The sequence below is a fragment of the Populus alba genome, chromosome 1 (assembly GCF_005239225.2).
Source record: "Populus alba chromosome 1, ASM523922v2, whole genome shotgun sequence".
Classification (NCBI taxonomy): domain Eukaryota; kingdom Viridiplantae; phylum Streptophyta; class Magnoliopsida; order Malpighiales; family Salicaceae; genus Populus; species Populus alba.
In genome coordinates, this window is record NC_133284.1 from 4,257,309 (window position 1) to 4,282,343 (window position 25,035).

The window sequence follows — 25,035 nt, forward strand, 5'->3', positions numbered from 1 at the left end:
TTAATTACACACTATCTAATCTAAAAAATATTAGTGGAGACTGTATTAGATATTTATACAAGAGTTGTAAGAAAAAAAAATATCTATTCAAATGTTGTAACGATGAATCTTCTACAAAAAAAGGATTGATGAAGAAATACATGTGTTGGCATGTATATGAAGAACCATATGTTCCTCACGATACCATGGTAGAATGGATGATTGGGTCAACTTTTAATGCTAGCAACGTGGATGGAATTGTGTATAATAACATTACTCGTTATAAGAATATGGTTATGGAAGCGATGAGAATGAATCAAGATTATGCCGATTAATTTCTAATCGTAGATGAAGAACTAATGCAGATGTGACCATATTTTTTAATCTTTTGAAAGATTCTGATGAATCATTATGTGATGGTTGCAAAAATCATAGTAAATTATTAGTCGTTGCACAGGGGTTCACATCAAGTCAGATCATGGGTTGAGTGAGGCTGGTTATGATAGAATTGTTAAATAAGCAGGAAGCATTTTACATGAAAGGAACAAACTGAAAAAGATATTACATCGCCGATTTTTTTGGGGTGAGAAATTGTATGATGTGGTGTTAGAGTACGGTAATATTGTGTTTGTTTTTTAATCTAGTAAGCAAAAGTTTTCTGGTTTTGGTTTGACCCATAATTAGGTTAAGCAAAGTATTTTCTAGGAGTTTCCGTATTGGAAGACCAATATCTTTTACCATAACCTTGATGTTATGCACTTAAAAAAGAACGTGTTTGAGAAAGTTTTCGACATGGTTATGGACATAAATGAGAAAAAAAAAAAGATAACCCATTTTTAGGTTATTCCTTGAAATTTACCCTTTTTCCTTATAAAATAAAATAATAATGGGAAAAGGATTGACAATGTGGTAAAAGTTAGTCGAAAAAGATCCCAGGTACCAAACTCTAGGGACTAAATTGATCGAAATTAGGGGTGAAATTAAAAAAAAAATTAAAAGTTTAATGGTCAATTAAAGGTTAATTTGAATAAATTCAAAACCAAGAACAACAATGAAAAAGGTCCTGAAATTCGGGGCTGATGTTGAAGTTTGGCAAAGGCAAAATTGCATAAAATTTAAAGTTCCAGTCCAACTAAGGGTGCAGTTAAAAGAAATCAAAAGATGAATGATTAAATTGAACTTTGGTCAAATCCCTAAATTAAAAGCATAAAAGGCAAAACGACATCGTTTTTTCTAAATGAAATGACACGTTTTGACCAAACAATACCAAAAAAATAAAAAGAACATAATCATCATCTTCCTTCTTTTTGCCCGAAAAAGCTACTCGAGTGGATACTTTTCAAGTGCATTTAATGCTTCGTTTCTTCACCAAATTTAACAAAACATACACTACCATGATGACCTGACATTTGACCATACCTCGGTATGGTTCCTTCTAGCTTATTGACACCACAATGGCAATGACATTAGCTTAAAGAGACCAGCTCAGACAACCTTTAACTTGCAAAATTTGATAGTTCATGATGGTTACTTTGAGCTAATGGTTGAGATCTTTTCAGGCTGAATCAAGGGCTAAGGTTTGTCCCTAATAAAGATAAAATATCCATCTTCCACTTTTTATAAATAGAGGTGGATTCCAAGCATTGAGCATTAAGAAATCAGAAGCCAAAGTTGATGAAAAATCAGCCCTCCAGTTTGTTTATGCCATTGCCACCTCTTTTCTCTTTCTCCGCTGCTTCTTCAGCCACCACCATCTCGCACACACCATGATAATCGGTGGCCTAACACCTTTGTAATTGCTCAACAATGCCATGAGCCACTAACACTTCCACCATCCTTACACCAAATCGGTGATAACATATGCGTCTCTTGCACCAGGTGAGCTTCTTCTTCTTCCTTCCTTCATTTTCCCCACAATCTGCATGAAAAATATAAATATTGATTCACATTCTACAAATAATTAATATGGTCACTAGGTTGAGCTAATGACTATGTAAGCTGGGTTGGATCCATTTCAGTCTAACCTAACATATAAACAAAAAAAGAAAGATTGTTGGGTCATTAGCCAACCCAACCAAGTTGGGTTGAACCTATTTCAGCCCAGCTCATATGATTGGACTGGGTCCAGCCCAAATACAAAAAAAAGGAGAGGTTGTTGGGTGGGCTCGGTTGGATTTATTTTAGCCCAGCCCAATAACTTTTTTTTTTTTTGGGTTGTACTTGGTTATGTGATGACCGAAACTTCTTTGTGGACCAAACAGCTATGCTGAATAAACCATTAGCTTGAGAGATATTCGGAGAGCATGTCACCACGAATTTCTTTTTCGCATCTACTCTTGCAGAACTTCTTTCGAAGAACAAAGTGAAATGCAGGAAAATTTTAGTGTGGCTATCAAATAATTAATTTGTTTTGTAGATTAACTTATTTATAGACTGGGCTAATAAATACATGACATAATTTTGGATACATTTATGATTTAACATATATAATCTCATCGGGTTCAATCATTTTTTATGCATGGGCCGTGTTTCTACCAACTTTACTTTATCACTGAATTGACCTGTTGATGACTGCTAACATGTTTGGTAACTCGGCAAATCAACAGGTTTGAGTTTTTATTTTAGTATTTAAAAAATATTTTTAAAAATTTTATTTTTATATTTAATTTTTTTTTAGAGTTTTTTTTAGTATTTTTATATTGTTTTAATGTCAAAATTAAATTTTAAAAAATAAATAAAATATTATTTTGATATATTTTTAAATGAAAAATACTTTAAAAAATAACTTTAAAAAATAATTTTTACTTGAAAATGCATTGAATAATTTTTATTTTCATATTTTTCTTACATTAGCATATCAAAATTATAAATATATATTGAGAAAAAAACATTAATTTAATAATTTTTCGAAGCAAATATATTTTTAAAATTTCAAACGTGAAAATAAATTATACAAAAAAATAGATGAATAAAAGAATAAAAATAGAAAATAGAAATAAAAATAAATGAACTTAAAATGTAAAAGATTGTTAATTATCCTCACCATTAAAATTTTGGTGTATTAACTGTTAAAAAACAAGTTGATTTTTTTTCTTTCAAAATATTATAAAATGACCAAATAACTTCTAAAAGATAATAAATGCATGGAATAGATAAGCAAAACATCTTAGTATTTAAAAGGTGCATTAGGAAAAAAAATCATTTATATCACGCAATTCTTTTTGATTTCATTGTCGGTAAAAAAAAAAAAAAACATTAAGCGAAATGTATTGCTTTTAGTCATAAGTAAATATGTTCTTTATATTTTAGTTTATGATTTATTATAAAAGAATATTGATGGATAAATGACAAGGATTTCAGAAGAAAAGAAAACAGAAGCTTCTCTTCCCAAAGAGGGAGTCTGATTTATGTTTTACAAATTTGAACAAAATAAAAGGAGAATGCAATTCACTTAAATGCACTTATTGATTATATTCGGTTTAATTATTGGGTTTGTTTGGGATTTTTTAAAAATAATTTTTATTTTATTTTAATATATTTTTAAGTGAAAAACATTTTAAATCGTTATCGTTATCACAATTCCAAACATGAAGTAAGTTATGATTGTATTTAATTTCATTTATTTTTGAGCTACTGTATTTTGTTTTTTAATTCTAATCTGTATGTATGCATAATATGATAGCTTTGTCCAAAAAGCATGTCAGTTAAAGTTGTAAGAAACTAATATAATTCGCAAACTAGAAAATCATAGTTTCCCAGTAAGTACCACCACTATTGTCTGAGCTTTGGATGAGGCCCATGATATGAGGCAGTCAATCAGTTTTTACTCAGCCTTGATTTAGACTTTAGATTCATCTTCCACAAGAAAGGGTATGCACTGATCAATACAGAGATAGCATGCTAGCGATTTTGGGAGGGAATACAAGTAAGAGAAATTGACATCCTTAATTAATTATATTAGGATAATTATCTTCTGATCACCTGTACATGCAACTATCATTATATAAGCTTAATTAATTGAATCTTTAATAATATTCACCAAGGGAAGCCACCAGAGATGGTATCGATTCCATATTGAAATTGGATTAAACTTAAACAAAAAAAAAAAAAAAAAAACAAGCGGAACACTCAAAGGTTACATCCAATAATTGAATAGTTTAGGGATTAAAACATTCACTGTAAAAGGATTAAAAAAGCACGAAGACAATTAGAGGTATAGAAGAAAGTAACACCTACACTATGACATTGACATTCTTTTTAGTATATTCTCTTTTTTTAGAATGTATTTTACAAACAACTGCAGCCATACTTGAGGTGTGGACCTTACCCTGCTAATAAATGAGCAGAGTCTTCAACATGTTTCGGGATTGGAAGGATACCCTTTTCCTGCAAGCTCTTAACAGATTCATACAGGCACTGTTTCACTGGTACGAATTCGATGCCCAGATCCTTGATCTTCTGGTTTGTGAGCTTGTAGTTTTGTTTTCTTGGGTTCTTCTCATCAGAACACCTGCAAATGCATTGCAACACAAAATATTAATATTCAATATAAATAAAAAAACAAAACATTATTAATAATTCTTTCTACTAACTCATGTTTTTTTACTACATGTATAATAAGGACAGAAAACCCTTTTCTTCATTTATTTTCTTATTTTGGGATGAATATGGATGAAGTATCAAAAAACTGTCATGCAACAGGATTTTATTCTTTAATTTAATTATTGTACAAAATCTTCCAACATTCATTGCACTAAGTTGCTTTATATATATATATATATATATCAAATGTCAACGAGAAAGTAATAAAATATACAAGCCTTAAATTGACTTTCTTGTGCAAATATTTTGTTTCTTAAAATCGGGAAAGGACCATGAAAGAAAAATAGTTTAGAAAAATAATACAAGTTTCATTACGTTAGAAAAAACCAATTTATTCTAACTTTTCCATTGAAGTAGTTTTCTAGAGGTGTTAAGCTCGTGATTATTATAAAGTTGTTCAAAATCATAAGAACTTACTTGGTGGGGATGGGATACTCCGGGAAGAACTTTGCAAGGATTTCCACCACCTCTCCACGGTGAAGCATTTTCTCAAAGCATATGTAACGGCCGGAGGCAGAAGGTGTCTCGAAGACTAAAATGTGGGCTACGGCCACATCCCTAACATGCACATAAGCTTGAACAGCGTTAGCATATGTCTTGGCTGAGCCGGTTAGGTACTTGAGGATGTGAAGGATGCTAGCATTGACAGTGGGTTGCAACAATGGTCCAAGCACCACCACCGGGTTCACCACCACTAGGTCAACTCCTTTGTTCCTAGCCACATCCCATGCATCCTGTTCTGCCACAGTCTTTCCATAGCAATACCAATTCTGCAATTCCAGGATGAACTTACATCAAGATGTGAAGGACAGGCAATTAGGATTTTCAAGATGCAGTAATTAAGTCCTATGACGCAAGGAATAATGAACTTACATCACGATATCTTAGAGATATTCTTATTTACACCTGCTCTGTATGCTTTGAGTGCTCTAATTAGGAGGTATTTAATTATGTTAATCATCACGTGTTGTTAATTAAATACCTTGGTGTTCTTGCAATACTCAAGATTAGAAGAGTCTAGCTTTTGAGTTGATTTCGACCAGACTATGGTGTGTATCAACTCTGATTCCTCTGTCCGTCGTGTCATACCAATAGCATTTGAATAAAAACACTGTATTCTGCTCGCTATGATATTGTAGTTCGACAACCTCTTTTAATCTACTATAGTAGTCAACTTCTAACTCACTACTTGTGGATCCTTTAACACAAACACCGCAGTTGTATGTCTTTCTTCCTTGCTCGTATTCTTCAGTATGGAAAACATATCCATTGACAAAATGCCCGTTGTAGCACTTAACTTTTCTTTCAGGCCCGAGGCTTAGTGAAGACAATGACCTAGACGCATTTCTTCCAATTTGATAAACCTTGTATACATGTAATGTACATCAATAAACAGTAAATGAACGAGAATCTCGTAATGGCATGCATACGTATAGTAATTTTGCAAGTTAGAATGAGTTTGTGATAATGCTTACATGTGTTCTAAACCATGTGGCAAATTGTTCATCTTGTAATTGAAAGATCTGGGAGTCAGTCAACTGCGAGTTATTGGAGAGCAAATATTATCGATGTTGCCTGCAAGTGATAATGAGTGTATGATTTCACAATATATAATTACCAATATTTTACTTACAAAGTTTAATTAGTATTACACATATATAAACTTACTGAATAAATGATCTCAGCTCATCACAGTTAAATAGAACATAGTTGTGTGCTTGTTTGAATTCTATTTCCGACAAATATCTTCCTCGTACGGCATTTTTAGGTGTGGGTTATCCAGTTTTGGAGAATATTGACAAGTTCCCACTAAAAGGCACTTCACTGCCATCATCATGCCGTGGAACGCGATTGATTCTTGTTCTCAGATGAGGTTCGAAATAGTACGAGATAAATGTTGAGATCTCTTCAACAATATAGGCCTCAGATATCGAAGCCTCTACATGCGCCTTGTTCTTAACCTTTTTCTTGAGATTAAACAAGTACCTGCATTGAATTACAATTCAAGTATTTCCAATTAAGAAAAACATATAAAATACTTTTAGATATGAATTCCATTGCAACTGTAATATCTAACCGTTCGAATGGGTACATCCATCTATACTGGACCGGTCCTCCAGCTTTTGCCTCGAACGGTAGATGTATAGGGAGATGCTCCATTGAGTCAAAAAATAAAGGAGGGAATATCATCTCAAGTTTGCATGGTGTCTCGATGATATTCGTTTGAAGCCTCTCAATGTGCTCAACATTCAACTTGCTGAAGCATATATCTCTGAAGAAATGACTGATCTCCGTCAGTGCATCCCATATTCCCTTTGGCAACAAATCACGAAAAGCTAATGGGATGAGTGTTTGCATAAACACGTGGCAGTCATGATTCTTCATTCCATACAATCTGCAGTCCTTTATGTTAACAAGCCTTGATATGTTCGATGCATGTCCATCCGGAAAACACAGACTCTTAAGCCATTTATAGACTAGCAGTTGTGCATTTTTCTCTAACATGAAGCTTGCCCTTGGTTTTGCGATCCGTGACTCCTCATAAACCAACTCCATATTTTTACGGTTACAGTATAAAGCTATATCCAATCTAGACTTGATGTTGTCCTTTGTCTTCCCCTTCACATCCATGACGGTGTTGAAAATATTCTCAAACACGTTCTTTTCGATGTGCATGACGTCAAGGTTATGGCGAAGAAGATTGGTCTTCCAATAAGGAAGCTCCCAAAAGATACTTCGCTTTACCCAATTATGGGTTAAAGCAAAACCAGGAAACTTTCGCTTACCTGATTGAAGGCCAAACACAATGTCACCGTACTCTGATACAACATGATGCAATTCTTCACCAGAAAGACGTGGGGATGCAACATCTTTTTCAACTCTGCCAACAAAGAAATCTTTTTTGTTCTTTCTGAACCTGTGATTAAGTGGCAAGAAGCGACGGTGACAGTAAAAAAAAGAAGCTTTACCTCCGTTTGCTAGCGTGAATGCCTTGTTGTTTTCCATGCAGTATGGACATGCGTGTTTCCCATGTGTGCTCCAACTAGAAAACATTCCATAAGTTGAAAAATCATTGATAGTCCACATCAAAGCCGCCCTCATAAGGAAATTTTGTTTCCTCAATATATCATAAGTTAGAGCTTCGGAGGACTACAACTGCGCTAGCTCATCAATCAACGGTCGAAGACAAAAATCTACATTCCGCCCCGGGCTGCTTGGACTGGGTATGATAGTAGATAAAAACATGAACTCCGGCCTCATACACATTCTCGGTGGCAAGTTATAAACTGTGAGTATGACCGGCCAACAAGAATAGGGAGCAACAAATGATCCAAATAGGTTGAATCCGTCTGTACACAACCCAAGACGGACATTCCTTGATTTAGCTGAAAAGTCAGGGTGCACACTGTTAAAGCGTTCCACGCTTCGTCGTCAGAAGGATGCACTATCACACCATCAACCGCATCATATGTTTGGTGCCATGTCATGTGCTCAGCAGTCCTTCGTGACATGAATAACCTCTGCAGTCTAGGTATGATCGGGAAATATCTAAGTTTTTTATACGCCATTAGAGTCTTTCCCCTGCCAGTTCTGGGTTTGTAACGGGAATGCCCGCATGTCATGCAATCGGTCATCTCAGCATTTTCAAGGTAGTATAACATGCAGAAGTTAGGGCACATGTTAATTTTCTGGTATCCTAAACCGAGGGGTTTTATCATGGACTTCGCAGCATAGAAGTTATCTTTGAGCCTGTTCCCTTCAGGTAAAATGCTTCTTGCCCAATCAATAATTTTATCATACTCGGCCTCACTCAGCCTGTGATCTGACTTAATGGTGAACACCTGTGCCATGGCCGATAATTTACTGTGGTTTGTGTAGCCATCCCATAATGGTTCGTCAGAATCATTCAACAAATCAAAAAACCTAGCTGCCTCTGCATGAGGTTCTTCTTCTACGATTGGACATTGACTGACATTACCTTGATTCATTCTCATTGCATCCATAACCATGTTTCTGTAAGGATTAATGTTGTCATTTGCCGCTTCATGCACGTTGCTAGCACTAGAAGTTGACCTAACCACCGTTTCTCCCATTCTCCTATTACTAACAAATACCTCTCCATGTGCATACCAACACTCGTAATCCTCCACAAACCCTTTGTGTAGAAGATGCATCATTACAACATCTGGATGCAGATACTTTTTATTTTGATACTTCCTGCATGGACACCTAATACCGCCTCCAGTAAAATTTCTGGGAATAGATGTTGCGAAATTAATAAAACCCTGAACCCCGTTACAATAATTCATCCTCCACAATCCTTGGGGTGAATCTAGATACATCCATGAACGATCATCCATGACTTCTATCGAACCTCTATAAAATTATGATGACATCATGTATATATTAATTAACTAAGTTAGGTAAATAAACTTGTAAATATATTACTTTACCTCAAGATTATCCAACAAACCAATCACAACTTCTCATAAATATTAAATATTCATTATCATTTATCAACGTCCATACAAATTAATATATATATATATATATATATATATATATATATATATATATATATATATATAAATTAACAGAAATTACCACTCTGCAATACCATTGATAAAACTTAAAAAGGACCCATTAAGCAAGCTATTAATTATTTCAAAACATAACATGTAATTCAGTAATTCCACAAAGTTTTAACAATTTACAAACAAATACAATCTTACAAAATCTAAAACAAACCATAACAGGTATAAAATTATACATTCATAAACTACAAGTTTATTTGAGAAATAACAATAAAACATGTACATCTACTAATAAAAATACATATACTAAAAAAACAATAAAATTGACATTTAAATGTTAAAATTTTAAAAGATAGAATTACTTACAAAAATTGATAAAATCCATCGGTAAATCGGAACACGGATGCTGTGACCACAAAACTTCAAGAAATACAACTGCTGAGATGAGAAAGATTTTTGTTTGGGGGCGAGGGGGGGGGTTGGTTATTTGCAGATGGGGAGACTTAGGATTAGGAAGAAGAAGGAGAAATGGGGGAGGAGAGTGTCGGCAGGGCGGCCATATATTCACTTTTTCCGACGAACTCACCTACGGAATAACACTGTCGGTGACTCCGTCGGTAATTGTGACGGGGAATCGACACATCACCGTACGGACCTGCTTTTCAAATCCCTTGGTGATTCCATTAGTATTTTTGATGGTGCACCGATCACATCACCCGTACGGATCTGGCATTTAAATCCGTCGGTGATTCCGTCGGTATTTTTGACGGTGAACCGGTCATGTCACTCGTACGGGTCCTAGGTTTTGAATCCATCGGTGATTTTTTCGGAAAAATCACCCGCCAAAACCTCCGCCTCAGGTACCCGCCCTTTTTTCATTAATTCTGAACTTTCAGTCTATAATTCGGTCGGTAATTACCGACGGTTCTATTTCGTCGGTAATTACCGATCGAATTACGAACGGAAATATTTCGTTGGTAATTTCGACTGAAAAATACTGACAGAAATATTCCATCGGGGATTCCGTTGGTATTTAGCGAGTTTCTGGTAGTGAGCGAGGATCATGTTGGGGTCTTTGTTTTGTAAAAAAAGGAGTCGCCGCCTAGTATTATGGTCACTAGGAACCCTACTTGGTCTTTAGAGATTCTAAGATAAGGGACTGCTTATGTAAATGAAAGGTTTTAACATCTCTAATATGCCTTACCTAAGATAAGCTGCTTTGTGTTTGGTTTGTTTTATAATCCAATTAGTTTTTTAGGATAAGTTTGCTACGATGAACAAACTGGGGCTCAAAGTCTAAAAAAAAAGATCTTTTGGCCAATATGGATCATACCTTTCAATATGTCTATAGAGTGCCAAGGACAACTAATACAGATATCTTGAAATCTATATTTGATTCAAACTGAATTTACAACCCGTGAATTAAGAGACAACTAAGATAGAAATCCAAGGAGATTTAGTGTACTTAAAAGCTCATTTTTCCCTTAGTATTTCAAGAATTCGAGACTCGTAAATTGCAAAGAAAAAAAAAACTAAGTTAGAAATCTAAGGAAATTCAAGATGCTTTTTCAAGCCCATTTTTTACCATAATACTAATGGCGGACTCCTAAACATTAATTATAATTTTATGATTAAATTCAAAAACCCCTCCCAACACACCACACCTTACCGGGATGCAGGATAAAAGTTTTCGCTATTGCTAGACGACTTCGTGGCACAACCCCGTGATAGTAGAGAGGATGATTGGGTCAACTTCTAGTGCTAGCAACATGCATAAAGTTGTAAATAACAATAGTAATCATTATAGGAATATGATTATGGATACGATGAGAAATAATCAGGGTCATGCCAGTTAATATCCAACAAAGTATTTTATGGGAGCTTCCTTATTGAAAGACCAATCTTCTTTACCATAACCATGATGTTATGCATATGAAAAAGAACGTGTTTGAGAATATTTGTAACATGGTTATGGACGTGAAAAGGAAGACAAAGGACAACAATAAAACTAGTGTCATAACCCATTTTTGGGTTATTCCTCAAAATTTACCCTTTTTTCTTTTAAAATAAAAAATAAAATAATAATAGTAAGAGGACTAACGATGTGGCAAAAAGTTGGCCGAAGAAAATCCCAAGTACATGCAAAAAAATCAGGCTGAAATTTAGGATAATTTTGGAGTATAATTATACCACGTTGTACTCAAGACTAGAGATACAACGCAAATTTAAGGTTATAATAACCCAATTTTTTTATTCTTTTACTTTATTTTATTTTACTTTATTTATTTTATATTTATATAAAAAATAATAAAAAAATGGAATAAATGAAGAATAAATTGAAATTTGGGTCAAGACAACATAAATTGGAATAAGGATGAAAATTAAAAAATTTAGAATTCAATTTTGAAAGAAGTTAAAAGAATTGATAAGTTTGGGGACTTAATTGAACTTGAAATTAGTTTAATTAATGAAATGAGGGGCTTAATTGAATAAATACCAAAGTTAAAACACGTTTTATTATCATCAATACTATCTTTTTTTTTTTCTTTTTTTTTTTTTTTTTTTTTTTTTTTTTTGCAAATTATATACTATCCTTTTCCCTTAGTTGTTACCTTTAACAAAAGAACATAATTAATGTAATAATCCAATGTGCAACCCACAATCATATGTTAAAGTGTGTGTGTGAAAATGAAGGTTTAATAATACTTGTTAAATGAGTATAAAAGCAGAATCAAGTGATAACAATGTGAGAGTTTGTAAACCTGAATATTTCAAGAAGTATTATGATAGACCTTGGTAATGAAACTTACTAAGATGCGTCTCTAGAGTCAATAAAATTGATTCCATACTCTGCCATCCTAATAACAATTTTGTCAAATGGTTTTAATAATAGCAAAAACAGTTAGCAAGTTAGTATTTTTTTTTTTTTTTTTTTTTAAACTACTACCCTCTCCCCCCAACCAAAACGAGACATTGTCCTCAATGTTCGAAGGTAGAAAGATAGAGTATAGAAGACATCACCTGAAACAGCGAACAATGACAAACCTGAAACACACTTAAACAAACATAAGAAGTAACAAAACAAAATAATATGCTATTAATAAAACCAAAAGACACAAGGTTTCACAGATGAAGGCTCAAATCTAATCTAAGCTTTTTACGGCTTTCCTTAGTTTGACCAATCTAGACGACTCATGCAGGGATCAATGACAGGGATGAAAGATTGTAGTTGGTCAATCAATTGTTTCAGCAGTAGCAGCAGAGATTATGATTCGTCGTGCCGAAGATGTTAGAAATTCCTGTTCCACAGCTTGATCAAGGAAAGACAGCAACTTATCATAAAAACCATTAACATTTAACAAACCTATGGGTTTATGGTGAATGTGCAGTTGGGCCCAAAGATGAAATATGAAAGATCTCTTCCAATGTGCCCAGACCAACCTGGTAAGGCAATGAAGGCATCAGCATGGTTAAACATGGTATTCAGTCGGTCAGACATTGTTGGGACCTGTAGTTCTTCTCCAATTGTTTTCCAATGATGTCCCCATTTGCTAAAGCTTTGGGGACAACCCCCAAAACTTGACTGCCTCCTAAAAATGCAGCCATTGACACACCTCCCATTAACCCAAGGCTACCTCCCCCATACACTAAATGAATCTTTCTCTCAGCTAGTACCCGGCCAAAGATGATTTGCTGATTCTAAAAACTCTTTTTCTTTCCCAGAACTGGATCCACCGAAAACACAAATATTTCTTATATGATGACTTGAGGAACCTGCCATTTCTACACACTTCTATATTTGATGAATATATGGGATGAGTAGAAATGAAGGGAAGGAAGAGAAGAATTTATAGATGAAAAAGTGAAAATGCAATCATACCACCTATATGTAGGCCAGCTGTAGTCTCACAAACTCTCTCTCTCTCTTTATTAATTATTTATTTTGAAAAAGCATGTATGTACATGGTAGTTGTGATTGTGGCTCACATCTTCCCTTGGTTTTACGTCCAAGAACGGCTTTAAACGCCCTCTATGGGTCGAGGATAGGCTTCCCATCCAGTTTTCTTAAAAACTGGCAAACAGGGTCTTTTTTAGTCAGATTCCCAAGACTAAGTCGATCATGTTCTTTATGGAATTGTGGCCATAAGTCATGAATTACACGATGCACATTCCACTAGGATGCGTCTCAAGGGTCAATAAAAGATTATCTAAAGACCCCTTACTCAGGCCATCCTTAATGAATTGTATCTTATCTTCACGGTTTACAGATACCATTCCTAAAGAACGACATGTCGCATTACAAGTCCATCTGGCACATCTGTGACAGACTTTCAGTCGTTTTGCACGACGTTTCTTTGCAAAGTGCTTTTACCTGTTCCAGGCATGTGTGAAATGAAAGAATTGGAGGACTCACCTGATAATCGGACCTTTGCTTCAATTAGCCAGCGAATATCTTCAGGAATTCCATGATTCATTAACAACCGTAATCTTTCACACCTAACACGGTAAATTTTTGTAATCGCATTTTGAGGCAGAGCGGGAAAATACCTTTTCAACTTTTCAAGAGTGCTGTCCATTTTTAAATGAGAATTGGATGGGAGATTCAAAGAAAGAAGAAAGAGCAGAGAATTGCACAATTATATACACAGATATCAGTTATCATGGGAAACTGAAAGAACCGACTTAAGAGTCACGGAGTACCGTTATCCGCCATTTGACCGGGGTGAGAGAAACTAGCAAAACAAAATGATACACCAAAACAAACACAAAACAATGTGAGAAAAAAGAATCAATCTTTATATACAGGATCACTCAATTCAGTAGAGTCATTTTCAACTGAAAAATTGTCAAAATAAACTTTCAACCGATGCCCATTTACCTTGAAAACATTGCCATTTCTTTGGATTCTCGATATCACAGGCCCCATATGGATACACATGTTTCACAATAAAAGGACCGCTCCATCTTGATCTTAGTTTTCCAGGAAATAAATGGAGTCGAGAATTATAAAGCAAGACTTTTTGACCAACATTGAATGTTTTTCTCAGTATTTTCTTGTCATGAAACTCTTTGATTCTTGTTTATGAATTCTTGAATTGTCATATGCATCATTTCTAATTTCCTCAAGCTCATTTATTTGCAATTTTCGCAGTTGACTAGCATCATCAAGGCTTGAATTGAAAGCTTTAATAGCCCAATAAGCTTTATGTTCAATTTCCACAGGCAAGTGACAAGGTTTTCCATAGACTAGTCTATAAGGTGACATACCTAATGATGTTTTATAAGCAGTTCGATAAGCCCAAAGTGCATCATTAAGTCTTAAAGACCAGTCTTTCCTATTAGGGTTCACTGTTTTCTCCAAGATCTGTTTGATCTCCCTATTAGCAAGCTCTACTTGTCCACTTGTCTGAGGGTGATAAGGGGTGGCAACTTTATGTGTGATTCCATATTTCTTCATTAAAGACTCAAATGGCTTGTTGCAAAAGTGTGTTCCACCGTCACTTATCATGGCTCGAGGGATTCCAAATCGACTTAAAATGTTTTCTTTCAAAAACTTTATCACTATTTTGTGATCATTGGTTCGACTTGGAATTGCCTCTATCCATTTTGAAACATAATCTACTGCGACCAATATATACAAGAAACCAAATGATGGAGGAAATGGACCCATGAAATCTATACCCAACAATCAAAGATCTCAATGACAAGAATAGGATTTAAAGGCATCATGTGACGTTTCGAAATAGATCCCAACTTCTGACAATTTTTCACAAATCTTACAGAATGCATGTGAGTCTTTGAACATGGTGGGCCAATAGAATCCACTTTGTAAGATTTTTTGCAGTTGTCTTTCTTGATGAGAAATGACCCCCACATGCCTCAGAATGACAAAAATTTAATGACACTACTTACCTCATTGTCAGGAATGCATCTTCGAAATATTTGATCAGGACAATATTTGAATAAATAAGGGTCATCCCAATAAAAGTTTTTTACTTTCGTTCAAGAACTTTCTTTTGTCTTGGGTACTCCAATGAGCTGGCAATTGTCCTGAAACAAGAAAATTAACAATATTAGCCAAACCAAGGCATCGTAGAGACAGAAAATAAAGATTCATCAGGAAAGTAGTCATCGATGGTGTAATGTCAGATCTCGAATCGGTTGTCAATCTTGACAAATGATCTGCGACAACATTTTCGGTGCCTTTCTTGTCTTTGATTGTGATATCAAATTCTTGAAGTAACAAAAATCCACCGCATTCCAATCTAGCCTTAGAATCTTTCTTAGAGAGAAAGATATTTCAATGCTGCATGATCACTAAAAAACAACAACAGGTGAGCCAACAAGATAAGATCTGAACTTGTCACATGCGAATACTACTGCAAGTAATTCTTTTTCAGTGGTAGTGTAATTCATTTGAGCACTATTTAAAAGTTTTACTTACATAGTAAATCACATAAGGTTTCTTATCTTTCCTTTGTCCCAAGACAGCACCCACGGCATAATCACTAGCGTCACACATTATTTCAAAAGGTAATGACCAATCAGGAGGTTGAATGACAGGAGCAGAAGTAAGCAAGTTTTTTAAGTTTAACAAAGGCTTCCTCACAATGTTCAGTCCATTCAAAAATATTATCCTTTGTTAGAAGGTTACTCAAGGGCTTAGATATTACACTAAAATCTTTGATGAACCTTCTGTAAAAACCAGCATGTCCTAAGAATGATCTAACATCTTTAACAGATTTTGGTGTTGGTAAGTTGGCAATTAACTCGATTTTAGATTTGTCAACCTCAATTCCTTTCGATGAAACAATGTGACCAAGTACAATGCTGTTTGTTACCATAAAGTGACATTTTTCCCAATTCAGTACAAGATTCTTCTCTTCACACCTGCTCAAAACCTTTTCTAAGTTAGTCAAACAATCATCAAATGAATCACCAAAAACAGAAAAATCATCCATAAAAATTTCAAGAAAACGTTCAAACCATATCACTGAATATGCTAAGCATGCATCTTTGAAACGTGGCTGGTGCATTACATAATCCAAAAGGCATCCTTCGATATGCAAAAGTACCAAATGGACATGTGAAAGTAGTCTTCTCTTGATCTTCCAATGCAATTTCAATTTGATTGTAACCTGAATAACCATCTAGGAAACAATAAAATTTCATGACCTGCAACTCTTTCTAGGATTTGGTCCATGAAAGGTAAAGGGAAATGATCTTTTCTAGTCATTGAATTAAGTTTCCTATAGTCAATGCACATGCGCCAACCCGTAACAGTCCTAGTTGGAATTAACTCATTTTTCTCATTTGTTATCACAGTGACTCCAGACTTTTTGGGTACAACTTGGGTAGGACTTACCCATTTGCTATCAGAAATAGGATAAATGATTCCATTATCTAGAAGCTTAATGACTTCATTTTTTCACTACTTCTTTCATATTAGGATTAAGCCTTCGTTGCATTTCTCTAGAGGGGTTTAGCATTTTCCTCCAAATAAATCCTGTGTGTGCAAATCAAAGGGCTAATTCCTTTTATGTCAGCTATGGTCCATCCTAATGCATTTTTGTGCATTTTCAGAGTCTGTAATAACTTACCTTCTTGATGCGCATTAAGTTTGGAAGAGATTATTACCGGAAAAGTTTCATTTTCTCCCAAAAATGAGTATTTGAGATTAAATGGTAACGGCTTCAATTCAGGTTTTGGTGGTTGAACACTTGAAGGTATGGGCTCAATTGATCGTGGTGGTAATTCTTCAATTTGTGGTTTCCAATTGCATGCCTTTGATTCCTGAAAGTAGACCATTTGCAAATCATCAGATTCATCAATCTCAGTTTCACTAGAAGTGGTTTGAAATTGATCATGAACTAATTTTTCAATAAAGTCCACTTCCTGTAAATCATTATCATCTCCAGGTTGCTTGTAAATGTTGAAAATATTCATCTCCAATGTCATGTTTCCAAATGATAGCTTCATCAGTCCATTCCTACAATTAATCAATGCATTAGAAGTGGCAAGAAATGGACGTCCTAAAATGACAGGAATTGAATTACATGCTTCAACAGGTTGCGTGTCCAAGACAACAAAAATCCACAGGATAAATGAATTTATCAACTTGTACCAACACATCTTCAATTATTCCTCTAGGCACTTTTACAGATCTATCGGCGAGTAAAAGAGTTACAGAGGTTGGTTTTAACTCACCTAGATTGAGACTCTGAAAAACTGAATATGGAAGTAAATTCACACTAGCTCCAAGATCAAGTAAGGCTCTTTCAATTTTATGTTCTCCAATAAAGCAAGAAATTGTAGGACAACCAGGGTCTTTATATTTCAAAGCATTATTGTTCTGAAGAATGGCACTTACTTGTTCGGCTAAAAATGCTTTCTTTTTCACATTCAATTTTTTCTTCACAGTGCACAGATCTTTCAAAAATTTAGCATAGGAAGGAACCTGTTTAATAGCATCCAACAAAGGTATATTGATCCTTACCTGTTTGAAAATTTCAAAGATTTCAGAGTTGTGACTAACTTTCCTTTGTTTGATCATGGCATGAGGAAATGGAAGTGCTGGCAGGGAATCAGCCTTTTCTTTGCAATGTTCAGGTTCAACCCCTTCCTTACCCTCAGAGATAGACTCGTCATCTTTCTCACAAGGTTCAAGAATAGGTTTTTCAATAACCTTACCACTACGAAGAGTGATGACTGATTTGACTTGATCCATGTGTTGGCTTCCAGAACTACTTGCATTTGCATTGTATTGCCCCTTTGGATTTTGCTGTGGTTGAGAAGGAAACTTACCTTTTTCTTGGAAACTGAGAGCAGATGTTAATTTTGCAAGAGCATCTTTAAAATCGGTCATGCTTTGAGCAAGTTGAGTGTTGATTGTCTCCTGCTTTTCAATGAATGCATGCAATGTTTCCTCAAAATTTCTTCTAGGAGGTGGAGTATAAGGAGGTGCATATCCATGAGAATTTTGGAAATTATGGTGTGCTTGAAACGGTGGATGTGAAGTTTGTGCATTGTTGCTATCACTCTTCCAACTAAAATTTGGGTGATTTCTCCAACCAGGGTTATATGTTTGTGAGTATGGGTTATGGTTGGGTCTTTGGAAACTGTTTAAAGCATGGGCTTGTTCATGGAGGCATTCCTTGAAAGAAGGCAAAGTTGGACAATCATTGGTTGCATGCTCATTTGTTTCACAGATTTGACACACAATGTCTTTGAACAGATTTTAATTGACCACTCTTTTTTAATTCTAGTGCCTCGACTTTTCTAGCTAAAGATGCAAACTTGGCTTGGAGGTCATGATCTTCCCTAAGGTTGTGCATACCCCCACTAGATGTATGAGGTTGAGTTTTACCTGGTGCCTCATAAGTACCTGTGGTGTCCCAATTTTTGAGCATTTTCGGCTAGCAAGTCTAGGTACTCCATTGCTTCATTAGGGTCTTTATCTTCAAAGGTTCCATTGCACATCAATTCAACCATTTGCCTATCTCTAGGTGTTAAACCTTCATAAAAATGTGAAACCAATCTCCATGTTTCAAAACCATGATGTGGGCAAGTATTAAGCAAATCTCGATACCTATCCCAACATTGGTAAAATGTTTCTCCTGGCTTTTGAGTGAAAGTGATGATTTGTCTTTTGAAAGAGTTTGTTCTATGAGATGGAAAAAACTTCTTTAAAAATTGTTGTTGCATATCATCCCAAGCACGAATGGATCCTGGTCTCAAATTTTGTAGCCATGTTTTAGCTTTATCTTTTAATGAAAAAGGAAAAAGCTTTAATCGAATGGTGTTCATGCTACAATTTGAGTCATTATAGGTATTACAGACCTCCTCAAATTCCCTTAAATGCAAGTATGGATTTTCTAAGTCTAAGCGATGAAAAGATGGTAAAAGTTGAATAATGCCTGGCTTAAAATTAAAATGAGATGCATCAGGAGGGAAAACTATGCATGAGGGTGCACTTGTTCTTGTGGGATTCATGTGGTCTCTAAGTGTTTCTCATACGGTTATTCTCATTATTCTCATTATGAAGTGATTGATTATCTTCTTCGGCCATATTTTCTGAAAATGATGAGGATACCCTACAAAGTCTACCACTTAATGTACGTGACCAAACTCTCATGCACGTGTAAGAAGAGAATAAAAGCAAGAAAAGAAAAATAAAAGAAAAAGAAACAAAACAAAACAAAGGAAACAAAAATAGATAAAATGAAAAGTGAAAAGAGAAAATAAATTAAATATTATAATTTATACAAGAATTTACCTCCCGGCAACGGCGCCAAAAACTTGACACGACCAAAAGCTTGATGTCTCTTCCAAGTGCAGGAGTGTCGAAGTAATAAATAACCCGGCAAGACCGGGGTCGAACCACAGAGAGGTTAATTGTATAAATTATAAATAACAAGACAACAACAACAACAACAACAACAACAACAACAATAATAATACTCAGTACGTGGCGTTGTTATACCTGAGAATGATCTAAAGATCGGGTCACAGGTTTCCAGCCGATATACTGACTTTATGAAAAGATCAAAGATATATATTATATAATATAAACAGAATGTAATAATAATAATAATAATGATAATAATAATAATAATAACAGAAGATGAAGAAATTAATGAGAACTTTGAGATAAAAGATTAACGTAAGGATTAAACAATGATAAAAACAAATGTCAAGGTTAGAGGATCCACTAATGGTACTTCAAACAAGTATAATATAAACTCTTATTACTCAATTGGAAACCACACATAAAGGAGGTTCCAATCAGATTATAAATTGTTAACATGATTACATTAATTATCTTATTCGAATAAAGCTAATACTTGTAAATGTTGGCAGGCATTCATGATTATAACTTATGTTAACAACAAATCAAGTTCCTTTCATAGCTCAGGTGTCGGTTAAACCATACAGTATGGGCTATGAAAGTGCCAAGTATTTGTTGTACCAAGTGTTACACAACATAAATCTAGATTAACCATTTAACAAGCAAAGTATTAAAGTGAACAAGATAACAAATATAAAACATGTTAGTATCCAACGTTAAGGTCCATGTTAAGTTTATATTATACTTGTTCTTACACCATTAGTGTACCCTTTTCACCTTGACATAATTAACTTAGCTAGACATAATAAAAGAAAGAAACATAAATGAGCAAGACAAGAACATAAATGAGAAAGAAGTTAACTAGACAAAGGAAAGGAAATGAAGTGCATAAACTTGATATTAATGAAAGCAAGACATAAGCAATACAAAGAGAGAAAGCAAGAGCATGATCTTGATCTGAACACCAAGATGCCTCAATACATGGTAAGTGCCTCCTTTTATAGGCCAAAATTTGGAACTATTGATTTGTTGACTAATTGATGAGTGGGTGGCCACATCTTGACTAGATAACAATCCTTATCTTCTTGTCTGATCAAGATGTCATTGATAACATCATAATTTTCCCAGAATCCTCAAGAATGTTCTAGGAAATTGTCTCAGCTTTCCAACAAAAAAAGATGAGGTCATTTGGACTTCTAGAACTCAAGATATGGGCTGAACACTAAATAGTGTTTGGGCTGCAGGACAGCTTCGGACTTCTTCGTTGTTCCTTCAATTTGGACTTCAAAACGACCATTTCAAATCTTGGGCTCCTCATGAAAGTTGTAGGCCTTTGTCTTACCTTTCCATCCATATAAAGTGGACCTAAATCCGAAATCTAGAGCTCCAGATATGATCCAATTACCGAGCAATGTTCCGGTTTGGACTGCACCGACATCTCTTTTCTAAGTTTGGCCATCTCTTTGTCCTTTAACTTTCAATGCTTAAACTCATCAATCAATCCTTTTATTTATGTGATAGTCCTGCATTTAAAATGAGCATTTACCATAAATTAAGGTATCTTATAATATCAAACTTGTTATTATAAAACATGCTTTAGTTAAGGAGTTATTGATACTTCAAGTGCAAAATGATGATATAAAACCTTGATAAACATGCACTTTTAAGTATTAATCAATTTGTCATCAACAAAGACAAAATACCATTTTCCACTCCCTATAAATAAGGGTGGATTCTAGGCATTGAGCATCAAGAAATTAGAAGCCAAAGTTGGTGAAAAATCAGCCCCAGATTTGTTTATGCCATTGCCACCTCTTTTCTTTTCCTCCTTCGCCACCACCACCTCACACACACCATGATAATCGGTGACCCAACACCTTTGCAACCCCTCAACACCGCCATGAGCCACTAGCATTTTCATTGTCCTCATGCTAGATTAGTGATAACAATTGTGTGTCCTACACCAAGTGAGCTTCTTCTTCTTCCTTCCCTCATTTTCCCATAATCTACCTGCAAAACATGAATCTTCAATATTCATGCACTACAAAATAATTAACATGATTGTTAGGCTGAGCTAATGACCATGTAAGCTAGCTGGACCCGTTCCAGCCCAACATATATAAAAAAAAATGAAAAGATTGTTGATTAATCAGCCAACCGAACCAAGCTGGGCTAAGCCTGTTTTAGCCCAGCTCATATGGTTGGATTGGATCTAGCCCAAGTACAAAAAAACATAGAGAAGTTGTTATGTGGGCCGGATTGGACCCATCTTAGCCTTGCCCGACAACCCCCTGTCCTCTCTCTCTCTTTCTCTCTCTCATACTTGATTATAATCTATTTGGACTCATGAATCTGGATGGTTATGTTTCTAGATGTTTTGGCTATACAGTAGATGCTAAGGATACATTCATGTTGACCTGGTATGTTAATAGACATTCGTGCATGTCTGTTGATTTTGATAGTTCACACCGCACCACATTTTTGTTTTGGCTGTTTGTTATCTAAACAGGGGCAAGCCGTGGACTCTCTGGCTCCTTGCTGGAAATTGCCTGTGATGTTGTTCGCTGACTACTAAGCGCCGACTTCCCTCTCACTGATATCAGATTTATCCAAAATGTTTTTTTTTTTTTAAAAAAAAATTCTAATCTGTATGTGTGCATAATATGGTACCATACTTGAGGTATGTACTGATCTATACAGAGATGGCATCCTAGCGATTTTGAGAGGGAATAAGAGTAAGAGAAATTAAAAAACATGCAAGAAAAAAATTATTGATGCTCTAAATTATTGATCCTAGCGATTTTGTATATTAGGAGGGTGCTACGAGATGTACATGCAACTATCATTATATAAGCTTTATTCGATTTTTAGACCTTATTTTGGAAGATAGATAATCAATTCTCAATCCAAGGGAACCCACCAGAGATTGATATTGGATTAAACTTGCAAGAAAAAAAAAACCAAAAAAAAAAAAAAAACAAGCGGAACACTCAAAGGTTACATCCAATAATTGATTAATTTAGGGATTAAAACATTCATTGTAAAGGATTAAAGAAGCACGAAGACAATTAGAGGTATAGAAGACAGTAACACTTACACTCTGACGTTGACATTCTTTTTTAGTATATTCTTTTTTTTTAGTATGTATTTTACAAACAGCTGCAACCATACTTGAGGTGTGGACCTCTACCCTGCTAATAAACGAGCCTTTATTGAATGTTCACAGAGTCTTCAACATGTTTTGGGATTGGAAGGATACCCTTTTCCTGCAAGCTCTTAACAGTTTCATACAGGCACTGTTTCACTGGGACGAATTCGATGCCCAGATCCTTGATCTTCTGGTTTGTGAGCTTGTAGTTTTGTTTTCTTGGGTTTTTCTCATCAGAACACCTGCAAATGCATAGCAATACAAAATATTAATATTCAATATGTATAAAACACACAACATTATTAATTCTTTCTACAAACTTGGTAGGTTTATTTGAAGACAGCAGAAAAAACTGTTTCGTATAACCTTAGCAACCCAACTAGGAACATTCAATAAACTGTTTCTTAACTTTGTGCAGTACCAATCGTGGAAAATATGACAGACGATGATGGGGTTGGTGAGGACCCTTTTGCTGCACCAGTATTGTCAAATCATTATGACAAAGACAATTTAGTATTGCTAACCCATTCAATCCTCACCATTTTGTTTTCATGTCTATTTAATTTTCCTTGTCTCCATTATATATATAAAAAAATTGGTAAATGCTAAAAAAAAACAAAGAAAAAAGGAAAAAAAAGAGTGAACATCAAGACAGGGGAAGAAACAAAAAAAAAAAAAAAATTGACTTTCTTATGCAAATATTTTGTTTCTTAAAATCATAATATAATTTTGCTAATGAAGATTTGAAGAAAAATCGGGAAAGGACCATGAAAGAAAAATAGGTTAGAAAAATAATACAAGTTTCATGACGTTAGAAAAAGCCAATTTATTCTAACTTTTCCATTGAAGTAGTTTGTCAGAGATGTTAAGCTCGTGATTATTATACAGTTGTTCAAAATCATAAGAACTTACTTGGTGGGGATGGGATACTCCGGGAAGAACTTTGCAAGGATTTCCACCACCTCTCCACGGTGAAGCATTTTCTCAAAGCAAATGTAACGGCCGGAGGCAGAAGGTGTCTCGAAGACTAAAATGTGGGCTACGGCCACATCCCTAACATGCACATAAGCTTGAACAGCGTTAGCATATGTCTTGGCTGAGCCGGTTAGGTACTTGAGGATGTGAAGGATGCTAGCATTGACAGTGGGTTGCAACAATGGTCCAAGCACCACCACTGGGTTCACCACCACTAGGTCAACTCCTTTGTTCCTAGCCACATCCCATGCATCCTGTTCTGCCACAGTCTTTCCATAGCAATACCAATTCTGCAATTCCAAGATGAACTTACATCAAGATGTGAAGGACAGGCAATTAGGATTTCAAGATGCAGTAATTAAGTCCTATGACGCAAGGAATAATGAACTTACATCACGATATCTTAGAGATATTCTTATTTACACCTGCTCTGTATGCTTTGAGTGCTCTAATTAGGAGCTATTTAATTATGTTAATCATCACATGTTATTAATTAAATACCTTGGTGTTCTTGCAATACTCAAGATCACTCCAGCAAGATTCATCAACGACAACATCAGGGCTCCTGTTGGGGTCCATGTACACAGTACCAATTGAGGACGTGAAAACCACTCGTCGGACTTTGGCCTCAGCTGCTGCCATGATCACATTCTTGGTTCCATTCACTGCTGGCTCCATCACCTTGTCCTTCAAGTATTGTAACACAAAATCATCAAAACCAAATTTGAAGAAAACATACATTGCATCATGAAATTACGAAAAACAAAGTGTATAAAATCATTTACTAACAGTTGTCGGTGACACCCGTACTTAAATTTACCGGCAACCTAAAATTTGTCCTTGGAAGTCCAAGTGTTGTTTTTATATTCTCTTCTTAAAATTCTCAGCATCCAAACAAATTTTTTACTACCAATGTACCGAAAAAAAAAAGGAAACATACTGGATCGTCTGTGACAGGACAAGCAGTATGGAAAACTCCATCACACCCTTGAATAGCCTCTTTAACAGACTCATAATCAAGAATATCAGCCTTGCATAAAGTTAATCTTTCTTGAGCTCCTTCAAGCTCCCTCAAATGGGAATTCTTGGGATCAGCTGTGTATAGCAACACAAATACAAAGCATTAAATTAACACAATCTTAATAAAAGAAAAGGGAAAGGGAAAGAATCCAAGTGCTTAATTATTATAAACTAACCTGGGTTCCTCACAGTTCCTTTAACAGAGTAACCTTTCTCTAGAAGAAGTTTAACAATCCATGAAGCAATGAAGCCACCAGCCCCGGTGACACAGACAGTTTGGCCTTGGCATGGAAGTGATGAAGTATGGACAGGCATGTTGTTTTGATATGTGTATTATGTGTGCGTGTTTGGTGGTGGAACGAAGGAAGAGAGACAGAGAGAGGGAGGTGTTTTCCTTTTCTCTTGATTTAGGAGTGGATGTATTTATA

The 25,035-nt window shown here is 35.2% G+C and overlaps 1 protein-coding gene across 3 annotated transcripts; it reads right to left on the reverse strand.

Moving 5' to 3' along the window:
* Positions 1–1,282: 1,282 nt before the first annotated feature.
* LOC118034052 (cinnamoyl-CoA reductase 1) lies at positions 1,283–25,035 on the reverse strand. Of its 3 annotated transcripts, XR_004684975.2 has the most exons (6): positions 24,784–25,035; positions 24,528–24,682; positions 24,089–24,274; positions 23,525–23,877; positions 22,562–22,854; positions 1,283–1,897 (listed from the first exon to the last, which is right to left on the reverse strand). XR_004684975.2 is itself a non-coding variant. In XM_073411376.1 (5 exons), exons 1-5 carry the CDS (start codon positions 24,920–24,922, stop codon positions 4,303–4,305), a joined length of 1,020 nt encoding a protein of 339 aa, XP_073267477.1. In that variant the 5' UTR covers positions 24,923–25,035; the 3' UTR covers positions 4,136–4,302. The 3 variants fall into 3 exon arrangements, 2 of the variants coding, with proteins under 2 accessions (XP_073267477.1, XP_034895097.1); XM_073411376.1 differs by lacking the exons at positions 1,283–1,897; positions 22,562–22,854 and adding an exon at positions 4,136–4,489; XM_035039206.2 differs by lacking the exon at positions 1,283–1,897 and having other exon boundaries at positions 22,547–22,854.

What these genes read in the sequence shown, in the direction of transcription:
- LOC118034052 (XM_073411376.1), bottom strand. Translation starts at nt 24,922, where the DNA reads ATGCCTGTCCATACTTCATCACTTCCATGCCAAGGCCAAACTGTCTGT. An exon ending in AGGAACTGTGAGGAACCCAG is followed by an intron (nt 24,683 to 24,783) that starts GTTAGTTTATAA and finishes TGCTATACACAG; the next exon opens with CTGATCCCAAGAATTCCCAT. An exon ending in AGTATTGCAAGAACACCAAG is followed by an intron (nt 23,878 to 24,088) that starts GTATTTAATTAA and finishes TTGGAATTGCAG; the next exon opens with AATTGGTATTGCTATGGAAA.